The sequence below is a fragment of the Archocentrus centrarchus genome, chromosome 8, assembly GCF_007364275.1.
Source record: "Archocentrus centrarchus isolate MPI-CPG fArcCen1 chromosome 8, fArcCen1, whole genome shotgun sequence".
Taxonomy (NCBI): Eukaryota; Metazoa; Chordata; class Actinopteri; order Cichliformes; family Cichlidae; genus Archocentrus; species Archocentrus centrarchus.
The window spans coordinates 25,970,978-25,983,698 of record NC_044353.1 but is presented as its reverse complement, the minus strand read 5'-3'; the positions used below and the strand labels follow the sequence as shown (position 1 = coordinate 25,983,698).

General features: G+C 41.5%; 1 protein-coding gene across 1 annotated transcript in view; it reads left to right on the top strand.

Moving 5' to 3' along the window:
- Nucleotides 1-9,860: 9,860 nt before the first annotated feature.
- The window catches only part of plekhh3 (pleckstrin homology, MyTH4 and FERM domain containing H3), a 36,260-nt gene continuing 33,399 nt past the window's right edge, over nt 9,861-12,721 (top strand). The window contains exon 1 of the mRNA XM_030736847.1: nt 9,861-10,504. Within this exon, the coding sequence (XP_030592707.1) occupies nt 10,370-10,504 (135 nt within the window). The 5' untranslated portion in view covers nt 9,861-10,369. The remainder of the gene's footprint in view (nt 10,505-12,721) is intronic.

Below are 12,721 nucleotides of genomic sequence, written 5' to 3'. Positions count from 1 at the left end.
AATCACATCTGACCAGTAGGCTGCACTGTTCTGCTTGCTGTCTGCGTGACCTTGTCCAGGTATTCAGCCATACAAGTGCAATCACAAATACACCCAGAACAGGTTGTAGCATGAGGTTGCCAGTCGTGGCTGAACTCAGATTCATCACTAGAGACTCACATGCACAATGGAATGGGGGCGGGGTGACACTGATGCAGAGAGGGATTTGTGGCAATTGGTGGCACACTGACCACAACATTAAAACAAAAAAAACAAAAAAAAAAAGCTTGGGATTAAGAATTGGGTTTATGGGACGGCAGAGCGTCAGTAATGATGTGAGATTGAATGCCTGCAGTGTGGGATTTACGTGTTTTCAATCAAATCAGATGGTCTGTTTGTAAGCTCCCTGCAACTATTTTCACTCTGAAATACCATAAATATATAGAATTATATCAGCAGGGAGAAGACAGTGGCAAACAGGACAAAATGACATGGGAGAATAAAATAGGACATCAAATGAGCACAGGAAAGTGGCTGCAAATCGGCCCCAGGCCTTGCATGAGGATTTGTTTAACAGACAAGAGACAAGTAGCAAAGGATTTGGTAAGTAATTCATCTCAGTCACAGTGGAAATCATTTTTTTCCCTGCTTCTCCTAATATTTAAGAGAGATTCTAATATAGAAGTGTGTACAATAATCAGTTTTATATTACACACATGCATGTGTCCAGTAGAGTTGCAGTGAAAATGCTACATTGTTGCCAGTTATTGGGAACAAAACAAAACTTTAACACCCTTTAACGCAACACAGATTGTATAATTTATGATACACTGCACTGTGGTTAAATGTAAAGCTTAACATCAGGCATTATTTTACTAATAACATGAAACTGCAGTAGCTGCATGCTGCACATCTGCACATAGCTTATAGATATGTTTGGCTTTAAGCCATCTCGTTCTCTAATTACTGTTTACATTTGACCTTATAGTAACCTTAGAGAGCTGATGAGAGGAAGCCTAATGTAATCTGGCTGAGGTTAAACCTTTCATCTGGATAAAACAACTCAGAGTCAAAAGTGATAAATGATTAATATAACCAACCAATCAGTGGCAGAGTTTTTAGATAATGTCTCAGATTTTGTCTCACTAAATTGTTTTTGTTTTGTTTTTGTATCATATAAATCTAACCAAAAATCTTCACAATGTGGTCAGACGTCTTTCATGATAGAAAAAATACTCTTAACTAATCCAGAGTAGGGCAGAAATCTACTTCACTTTACATTCAGTTGTTACCTCAGGCAATAGAAACTACACTTACACTTATTTTGAGGTGTTGTTATTATTTCTTTCCATTTCCGATTGATAATTGTTGTGTCCTACATTTATTTTTTTTAGCTAAAAAGCCAAATTATCAAATATCTATATAAATTTATGAGGGGGAAAAAAACTATAATGTGCTAACAGTAAGGAGAAATCATAAGAGTAACAAACTTATTCTGCACAATAGCACTGATAACCTTATTTTATTCATGTGCATTTTGCAGGATAGGTGCAGGAGCAATCTCCAGTGAGTTAGACCAAAACTGTATTTTGCTGCACAACTCACCACTAGATGTCAGGTAAAGCTCACACACAGATCTCTGCTTCTCACAGTATAGCGGCATTGCTCACGTTGCAGCCCTTCAGCAACAGTTTCACTGGTTGTTGTCCAACTATCTCACACAATCTATTCACTTGTAACTGTTTTTTGAAACATTTCATTTTCTTAAAGTGTTCAAACCTCTAATGTAAATTCTAAATTAATTAAATAAGGTGCTTTAAGTTTATACACCCTGGCACACCACACATCATACACACACACACACATGATTATTTATATTAAGAAAGTATGAGAGAAAATGCATATTTGTTTTAATCCCTGTTGACAAAAGAAAACAAAAGAAAAAGGAGGGGGGGGGGGGGGGGGGGGTCACACTCTTCCTGTGTCCCTCTGTCTTTTAAAAAACACACACATGGAAAAACAAACTGACAGATGGAGAACCATGATGGTCTTGTTTCTCACAGGGATTTTATTTGGGATCACATTTTACTGTGGTCTGCACCCATTAGCACTGTGTATTTTCCATAGGGGCACCACTCCAGACTGAAAGCACATGTGCTGAGGGTACGAGCTTGAAAACGCATGTAAGTATTTGTCATAAATACAATTACCCATAGCTACGGGCACATGAACACACTTACTCGTAAACAAGCCCGGATGTTTCCAGGAGATTATTTTGCCGACCTGTTATGACAGAAGAACGCTGTCATGAGGATGGATGGAAGAATTTGGAAAGGTTTCTATGGTGAGCACTGTCTTTACTTATGTGTAGCCGATATGTTAACACAAAACAGACGTAAACAATGCTGATGGTGTCTGGTTTTAAAATATCTGCCAGAAACTTGATAATTCAGCAGGACGGTGAGACAGGTGCTTATTTTTATCACAGACTCTGGGAACCTGGTTTTCCTCTAGACTGGTGGGTGAAGGGCTGCAAACAGAGCAATTAAACCAGCTTCCTTTCAGGTGTCCATAAACCAGTATGACCTCCTGCTGGTGAGGGCCAATCCCAGCTACAAGTAAGCCCAGCAGGAGATGTGTGAACTGGTATCCCATTCTGGAGACTCTCCCCCAGTGTTACCCCAACTGGTGTGTCCAAGACAGCTGCTACAACCTGTTCAACCAGTCATACCAAAAGTGGACGCACCAACTCAATTTACAAGATTAAAAGCGAGGGGAAGCACTTAGACTGGCTTTGTCCAAAGTAACAGAGTCCATCATTTAGTCTTTGTAAATCTCTGATATGTGATTTCTTTCCATTTAACATTGTGATTATTGAATATATCTGGTTTCTTTAGGACAGGATCTGATTGAGTGCACCACCCCACGACCACCACCACCACCACCCCCGTTTATAGCCTTAGTGCAACAATCAGTACTGATGAAATGCAATCATGAGAGTGGGATAGAGTCTCTCATCGTGCTGTTAGCAAGAATAGAAGTACCTGTCCCAAAATGTTGAATAATTCTTGTCTTAAACAACACTTTTATGCCCCATGTTTGAAGAAAGTATTCAGCTTTATTCATGCTATCTGCCACCAGCAATGCTTCACACACAGGTTGTGCAGTTGCAGTCCTGTCTAAGATTCAATGTTTACTGTCTTCCTATCTGTACTACTTAGAAAATACTGTATAAAAGAAGTAGCTCTTGGAGATTAGAGTTGATGTGGTTTATATTCTGATTTAAAGTTTTCTGTGTTATTTGCTCACATAAGCAAATGAGTCTCTAAACAGCTACGCTTTACTCTTTGGGACACATGCTTCTATCTTTTCACTTCAAAAGGGGAAAAAAGTAGTGACGCCAAGTTACAACATTTGTTGCTCTCAGTGAACCACCTTTACACAAACAGTGACCTATATTTGCGAACACACACACACCTGCATACATCTTCAAACTTGTTTTAAAGACAGCAGAGAAAAGTTGGCATACACACAGTGACAGCTCCACAAACACAGCAGTACAGGCTCCTGTATTAAGTTTAAATACCAATAGCATCTGTGGCCTGAGATACATGGAGTCAAGACACTTTTGTTTCTGATGTTTGTTGCCAACTCGAGCGCACACACAGAAGTTCACATATAGACAAATATATAGCCTCGGTGAGTGACACGTACTCTTCGGTCCCTCATGCAGCAAACAAGCCAGAGTATTTAGTCTGCCTCCCAGTTTGTTTGCCCACTGTCTTTTTTCCTTTGTTTCACTGCCTCAGGCTTTGTTTAAACTGAAACTGACTGTAGTAAATGACAGTTGCAGCTGGAAGGATGATGAGTGAAGATGAAAAGGGTTACGCCAAGTCACAACGCATGAAGGTGGTCAGGTTGGCTAACTAGTAATGTTCCTGTGTTTGTGTTCAAAAAGTGGCAACTGAATGCCTCTCTCTTTGGCTACCAAAGACACTGGAGAACACTCCACTAATTGCAATAGGACAACTGCTAATTCTTAAAGTCTGTTTTTCTTTGACTTTCTGCTGAACCCTCTGTGCAGCATGCTTTGCTATGCATGCACACGCTCTTAAAATATCTGGCTAGACATGCAAAGTGTGTCCTTCCCCTCCAAAGCTCAGTTCTGTGGGGCTGAGCTGCAGTAAAGTACCTTTGGTAGTGAGGTTATAGAACAACTTGTCCCCTTAATGCTGGGCCACACTCCACTCGCAGCTTCGAGGTGGGGTGGGAGGCCCGGGCACGTGATGGGCAGCAATTGCAAGTGAGGGCTATTTCTTGCAATTTAGTGTATTAAGTAGCCTATTTAATACTAAAATCTTCATCATTAGGGAAAAAAGACTGAAATGTCCTACCTCTTAGGATCATAGACTGCACTTCCTGTTAACAGAGAGTGAGATTATTAGTTATGAACAAAGTGGATCCTAATGATAAACTTGAGTGAGCAAGCCTAGCCAGAGGCCAGGCCCACTGGGACTTTGTGGTTTACAGTGTGCGTTTGTGGTAGGGGGAAGTGCAGAAATAAAATACAGCCCTAGTCCTCCTCGCAGGGTTCACCCTCTCTATCCATGAATGTTGCTCTTGGAGGTCATGGCACCTGGCAACAGCTTGGCTGAAGCCCTGAAAGAAACACGAGACAACGCATGGAGGGACGCCCGTGTGTTGTCTCACACACACACAGTTTATTTAGTAAAGTACATTTTCTTAAATGCAAACAGATTAATCTAATGTTGCCACGGTGCAACAGTGGCTTCAGGTGAATAAAATATGTGGTGTGTACGCCAATGCTGCCAGATCAAAGAAAGAAAGGCCCACGTAGAGTAGGCCGTTAAATAGCATGCCAACCAATGTAAACAGGTTGTAGATTCACCATATTTACTTTAAAGCCAGGTTAAACTTTTGTGTTCGACTCTCTTCTCTCATCTTTCCTTTGTCACTCTGCTTTAAACTGACATATGAAAATGCCTCAAAGTCTTCACCTCCTTTCTCTCACGCAACTCTATCAACCTTGAATTATTTTGGCCAGGTTTTTCTGTAAAGACACCCAGATACACACTCATAAATTGGACCAGAGAGATAGAAGTTTACTCTGTCGCTCTGTGAAGGGCCGCTGCTCAGACTGAGGTAAAGCAGTGGGTACTTTTTCCATATTCAGTAATTATACTGCTTGTACTTGTAAGAGCTGCTCTCGAGGCTGATCTCTAAACACAGGAAGCGAGAGCAAGCCACAGCGCAGATGCACAGGACTACTCTTTAACAAACAGCAGACTGTTTCCAGTGACTGTGCAAATCCCGATGACATGTCTATGTTGACCACCAATCAACACATTCTCAAAACGCCCAGTCATTTTTGCATATTTTCCATCGAATGAATGTTAGAAGATGCACACCTATGCTTCCGTGCCAACGACCATTTTTTTTTTTGCACATGCATATGCATAAGAACAAGCAGAAATGCAAGTTTGCACAGACACCACTAATCCATCACAGGTTCAGATTTTGGCAATGTGTCATCTATTCTGCATTCAGCATACTTTCACACACTCAGCATCCTAAAAATAGCTGAAGGACTCTGGTTCTCTGCCCAGCCTTCCTAACTGTCAATATGTTATCTTCTCTCTCACTCCAACACTCGCACTGTTTAACCTACAGTATCACTGACTCCCAGGCACCGAAGGTTTATCATAAATTATTTTATTTTGGACGGACTTGAGCATGTGATGATAAAGGTTTTAGAAAAAAAAAAAAAAAGAGAAAAAGGGAGAGCTTGCTTATCCACTGCTGCTAAATTGTTAACAACAAGTTAGAGGATGTGTTCAGCACAACTGTTTGGGGAATCTTATCTGTTCTTTACCTCCTCTTTGATGTGAAAATACCAGATATTATGAGGGCACATCTCTGTTTGTTTGCATTGTCAGATGTTGTGTCTGTTCTCCGATCTGGAGTCTCAGTTCCCCTGGCTGTTTATCTCCTCCGGTTGACTATTGATTTTTATCAGTCTCCCATCTTTCTCTCTGCCTCTTTGATTCCAGTGCATCTCCTCCTCATTTGTCTTTTGGTGACAGCGATAACAATATTTCAGGAATTTTGTCTGCTCTTATTTACATTTTTACCAAAACTGAAGAATGTATGCTTTTCAAATACAATTAGTAAGTACAGTAACGTATTTAAATACTGAATTTACAATGTTACCATCGTTCATTTAACTGATGTATATCTAAATAGTTGGGTGGAAATCTTTTTAAAGTTTCATAATATTTCTAGTTGGCAGAAGACAAACTCCAAACAACTGTATTAAAAAAGACACTATAAAAAAAATCACTGTGACATTTATTGTACACTTTCCATACTTGGTACTTACAACAGATGCCTCAGGTATAGAATATCGCCCTGTCAGTTAAAACATGAGAATCATTGTTGCGAAACTAAATCTATCAGTTTATGTATTGATAGGCTGAGCCAGTGTGCAAGAATCTAGACTGCTGATGGTCACTGTAATGAAGCCAGGAAAGAAAGGGAAACAGGGAGGGGTTAACTGGGGCGAGAGGGTCAGAAGTTGAAGCCAGGAATGTTTTCTCTAGCCTGGCCTGTCACTGATACAACCCTGTACGCCACGCAGTCCCTGGGAACAGATGTACCCACAGCCAGGGTTAGAAACACTTTCCTTACCTGTGGCATTCATAACACTGGTATACCCTCTCTCTGGAGTACAGTAAAACAGGAAAGGGAGGATGGATGTGAGCTCAGCTGTGTGCCTAAGAATCCCACTGTCTATCTTGCATGAAGTTTGATGTGTAATTTGCTTTGAAAATCCTTTAACAAGCCTCTCTGTGGCTGGATGCTCTGCGTTTAATACCAGATCCTCACATATGTCAAGTATTCCAGTGACTTTATTCTTCTTCTTCTTTTTTTTTTTAAACTCTTTCCCATCAATATTTCAACCCATCTTAACATAAACAACCTTTCTGTCACAAGCAATCCTCATGCACTGCTGGATATTTCACAGTTGGAAGTTAAGGTCAAATGGCGCAGGGCTTTGCAGAAGCCTATCCCATTACATGGGCCGGCAGGCTTCAAACAGCAGTCCTCTGTCCTCTAACCTGCAGCCTAAACTTTTGGTCACCCCAAGCACACAGGACTGGTGTCAGAGGGGTTGGTGCCACAGCAGGATAAGGGTTAAGTTCAATGCTGAATACAGCAGGGAGGAAATCCTCTGTCTGAGTCACGAGTCAGGGCCACGGAGGGTCAGTTCCTATCCTAAATCCTTAGGTGGGGGTTGTCAGATAAACTTTGACCTTGGACGCAGTAGCTTTTTTGTACAGATATAGAGCTTCTCACTGATTCTTCTATCTGCCCACAGACCCCCTTTAATGTTCAAATCACACCTCAAAGGCAGAAATCTCTTCAAACATATCAAAAAGATTTTTATCAATCATTGCTCAGAGAAAAAAAAGAAAGAAAGAAACATAGCAGCCGCCCAAGTGTGAATCATGCAAGGAGCTTTTTGGCAGGCCACACTTCACATCTCTTTCTGTTGACAATCAATTTGTTTCACCAACATGTGAGTCTGGCTGTGATGCGGGCTGCAGTGAAACAGGATCCTGCAGGCAGAAACTCAAAGGGGAAAGAGTGAGAGACAGAAAGAAATAGAGAGAGAGGCAGAAAGTGGAGGGAACAGCACTCTGCTCTGCTCTGCCTCTTGATGTGTGTGATTTGTGTCTACTCTGTCTCAGTTGGAAACCCATATGCCAATTTCAACAAATGGTGCTGTGAGAAGTTGGAGGCAGGAAGTGTGTGTGTTTGTGTATATGTTGGGGATGGGGGTAGTGATTATAGGGGTGGGGTTGGGGGGGAGGGGGGCTGGATGTACCAAAAAGAAAAGGCTGAGGAGAAGCAAAAGTGAAATATCACTTAAATTGACCTGCAAGAAATCCAAATTTGCGCAGCGCTTTAAAAGCAACATCACATTTTGCTTGCCGTTGCAGATGCACAAAGAAACCCTGCAGCTCCACCACATCTAGCAGCTGCATCCCATCATATTTTAAGACTTCAATGTCTACACTGTTATTCCAGATTCACACTTTCCTCTCTTCTGGCATCTTGAGGCCTGCCAGCTTGGCGTCTGTTCAAACTGGGAGCCCTACCAAATCATCTGCCCTACTCCTGATCTGGTTCCTCAACCTGACACACTGTATCAGGTTGTCTTGTGTGTATCCAAGTATGTGTGCGTGAGTGCGTGACTGCATATGTGCGTGCATGCGTGCTAATAGAGAATCATGTGTCATCTCTTGGAAAGAGGGAAAGAGAGGAGGAGGTGGTTGAAGACAGTGAAGGATATTGAAAGACTGGGACAAAGTTTGTAAGAGACAGAACCCAACTGTAGCTTCTCAGATTGCTGCTTTTGCACCAAAATTATTAATTAAGAAAAGAAATTATAGATAATATTTGAGCTGTACTTTTTTATGGATATTTGGAGATTATACTGATACACTTTTAGTCTTTCTACTAACTTCAGCTCTTTCAGAAACCATACACGGAGGGAGGGTTTTTCTCTTTTTTCACTTTACTAGTGTGGGCTGAGGGAGAGCGCTCTAAAAATAAAACATATGTTCCTCCAGGTCTGTGGGAGCAGAGGCCCCCAGCGTATTGTTTTGGGATATGGGGGAGGACAGGGAGGATCTGGCCTTCAGAGAGATACTAAGAGAAAAGCTGCTGCTTTCAAGAAAATAAATATTCTCTCTTGCGTACTAATATACACAATCTTTTTTGTAGTATGTCAGAAGAGAACGTAATTAAAAATGGAGGCAATTTGCTTCCTTTCTTATGACTGTGTGAAATTGGGTAAGGGGTAGTTAGGTTTACTGTCCATAATGCCAAGCTGAAAATACCCCCCACCTCCCACCCCTAAGCCTTTTCATTGATTTTTAAAAGCCCTGAGGGAAACTGCATAGACAGGGGTTAAAAGTATCTGAAGTGGTGGCGTGCTTTTGTGCTCACACTGCAAAAATGGCCCTTAGTTTGTATGTACTGCAGTTGAGAACTGAATTAAAGAAGTATACCTATCAAGCCGAAGTGGGTGAACCAGCCGCTAGGAGCTCTGCTTGGTAAGGAATGAGTTAAAGCCAGCTGACTAAAATGTGTGGGGGAAGTCTACACAGAGCAGCAAAGGGGAAATGAAGGCATATTAACAGAGAAATAACCATGAGTGCTGAGGGGGCTGGATGGGTCACGTGTCTAGTTTTAGCACTGGTCCTCCTGCCTCCTACTGCTGCAACTTTGTGGACCATTTAGCAAAATATAGTATAGAGAGCAAAGTCAGTAAGTGTGACAGAGCCATAACCAAAATGACACTAGGAGGTCGGTAGACAATTTTGTTTAGAATTTAGCATATTACTATTATGTAAAACATGTTCTTAAATGCACTTTAACTAAAAGTGGGTTTTTTTTTATATCTATAACTTTATGTCCTTATTAAAAATATTCAAAGACTAAACTGGTCACTGAGACCTAATGAGTGTCTGTATAAATACTACAAATACCACACCAGAGAGATTTGTGAGTGGTTAAAGAAAATACCCCTATCAATGAGTACTAGAGACGGACCTTATTAGAATATTATAAGACACCATGGTGATTTTTGGATAAATTGGTTACTGCCATCTACCACAGGACATGTGATGCTGTGGATGCTGTTAGATCTGAGGGGCGTGTCCCGTGAGCGTGTCATTCTGGGGAGTGTCTGTATACAGCCAATCGCGTGGTAGGCCTGAGGTCGATAGGCGTGGTCTAATTTCCCACACGATCCTGTCCAAGCAGCAGCACGCTTTTGTTCAAACTCTGGAGTCAGACAGTGGTTCATATACAGAGGTGCGCTTTCAGGTCACTCGCCGTATGTGTGTAGAAAATGTCGATCTCAACAGAGTCGCTCCCGTCAGGGGGATCCAGACTGGTGTTCTTAACTTACAGCACCAGGTTGGGGTACTAATTTAGATTTTTCCTGCGCCTCGGTCTTGTGAAGTCTAAAGCAGGGACAGCAGGGTGTCGCGAAAGAAGCAGCTGGAGTTCTGGAAGCGGTGAAGGATTTTTTTTTTTTTTTTTTCCTGTCACATCTTTCTCGATTGTGTTCGAGAACGACTGCTGACATGTTCAGTTACTAGACATTTTATATTCCTTGACAGAAAGGAAGAAAATAAGCTTATGCTTCCCATCACCCTACTCGCTGGATATCTATGGAGAGGATTTGCTGTATGCGCTCACGCAGCTTTTGGAGTTACTTACGGTCGAGACGCCACCGTGAATGTTAAATTCAACGACCTGGATAGAAGAAAACGACACACTTAACCTCATTTGAATGCCTTTGCAAGGAGTTTGCTGGTTTCTGTGCTGCAGGCAGGGCTTCAGTTTGCTCGGACGGGACTATGGCGAGAAAGAGGAGGAAGAATCTTTTGAATTGCGCAACAAGGAGGACTTGACTCCCAATGGACGGGTAAAAACTTCCCACCTGCACTAGACAACAGCTTCTGAGCTTGCTTTTTAATGAATGACTTTTAAAACTGCCCTGTTCGTCCTACATAATATACAATGAATTCAATTAAAATAATAAAATCCTGAAGATAGTTCTATATTTGAAAGTGATTTTTGCGCTGTACTGTGCAAAAGTCTCGAGTCACCGTTCATTTCTTTTTATTTTGCTTGGCAAATGGGTGCAGCGATTTATCGAAATGTGTGCAAACATATATGCAGTATACCGTATATAGGGCATAAACAGTTTGTACAATTCTAACGAACTTGAACGTCAATATTTGGTATGACCACCTTTATTCTTCAGCACAGCCTGAACTCTCTCAGGCAGCTTTCTTGTAATTTCTTCAAGGAGTCTTCAGGAATAGTTCTCCAGGCTTCTTGAATGTCATTCAAAGCTCTTCTTCGGACGTTGGCTGCTTTTTTGTTCTGTTCTCTGTCAAGATGATCCCACACTGCTTCAGTATTGTTGAGTTCCAGGTTCTAGGGAGGCCAGTCCATGACAGATGGTGTCCCATGTATGCTTTTACTGCATTTCAAGTGTGTTTGGAATCATTTGCAGGGTGGATCAAAATTCTGTCTGTACTTTTCTCCAGTTATAATTTCATCAATTTCGACAGGATCCTCGACACCACTGGCTGAAATGCAGCCAGTTGTGTTGGTGATGGTTTGAACCAAAGATGTAAAAGTTGGATTCATCACAACAAGACCTGTTTTTTTTTTAGTTCTTGTGTGATTTGGCATATTCAGCCTTTTCTTCCTGTTTCCCTTCCTTAAGAATGGCTTCTTGACAGCCACCCACTGAGATGGATCAACCGAATGGCCAGATGCATCTCAGGTCCTGTGTCAGGTCTTTGCTGGATGTTTTCCTGTTTCTTAAGGATATGACTTTCAGATACTGTTCATCTGCTGTGGATAGTCTTTTTAGGCCTGCCACTTCTTCTGTTGTCCTCTCCTTGTCCAGTTTCCTCAAAGTTTTTAGGGACACACTGCACACCATGCAGGTATATCCCAGCTAATAGCGCCTTTGGTGCAAAAATATTTTATGCCTGTCAAGCTATATTATCTTTGGCAATTTTTTGTAGAGTCAAACAAGGTGGGAACAAATTGTGTTTTTGTAACACACTGCTAGTAACAAAGTGCCCAAAAATACAACAAACTTAGTTCAACATTAAGGTTTGCATGGTCTTTGAGCCCTGGGAAACATTGAGCAATCCCACATGCACACACTCTCTGATGCAACTTGGAGAACTCAGTGTGTTGAACTGATCCTGTGTATTTGGCCTCCGTTCCCTCAGTGACAAATAAGACTGTGGCCTTGTATTCTCTGTAATGTTAGTCATCTGATCAGGCACAGAGAGTTCAGCATTGTCCACCCACTTGTGAGGGGGCATTGTTGCCTTGCATTAAGGTAGGATCGTTCTGTGTAACCCCACATGCAGCTCTTAATGTAAAGTATCATTGAAAAAAAATATCCTCGCGTATTTTTCAAGACTGCGTACCCTTCCAAACAACAGCTCTTCAATCATATATTTTTAGACTTTGACTCCAGTGCACGCTAAATCTACATTGTGCGTTGCTTTAAATCATAGGCACAACTTTTTTGCGCTTCTGAGATAAAGCACACACCAACAGTAAGGCTTTGAAGATGAAAGTAATACCACCTGGACCCATTACTTGCATATCCTGCTTATCTGTTTATTGCCCCTTTTGTGTTTTTGCAGCCAGCCAGTTGTACACTACAGCAATTTGCATGTAAACGATGGGAGCAGATAAGTGTTACACAGTTACACAGTTCCAAAACCCACCAGATAAGAGTAGCATCTGTTGCTCAGCATTATCCGAAGAGGTGTTGGTGTGTAGCACACACTATCTTGGTCAAAATGTACCATCTGTTCTACCATTGGTGGTCAGCGGAACCCAACTGTGCTCCATATCTGCAATCAATACAAGATCATAGTAACATATCCCAATGGAGATTCCTGATGGCCTTCTAAAGTGAGACACGGAGATCATTTTTCCTCTAACTTTCCCGGTCCCCTCATTAAAATGCAACCTATGATCCATTTGCATAATTGTGTTCCTCTGGTGGTTCTGGCTTAATGTTTATTGAATTATAGCTTGTTTGGAGAAGAACAGATACTTGGTTGAGAACAGAATCCTAGCCTTTCTTTAAAATATA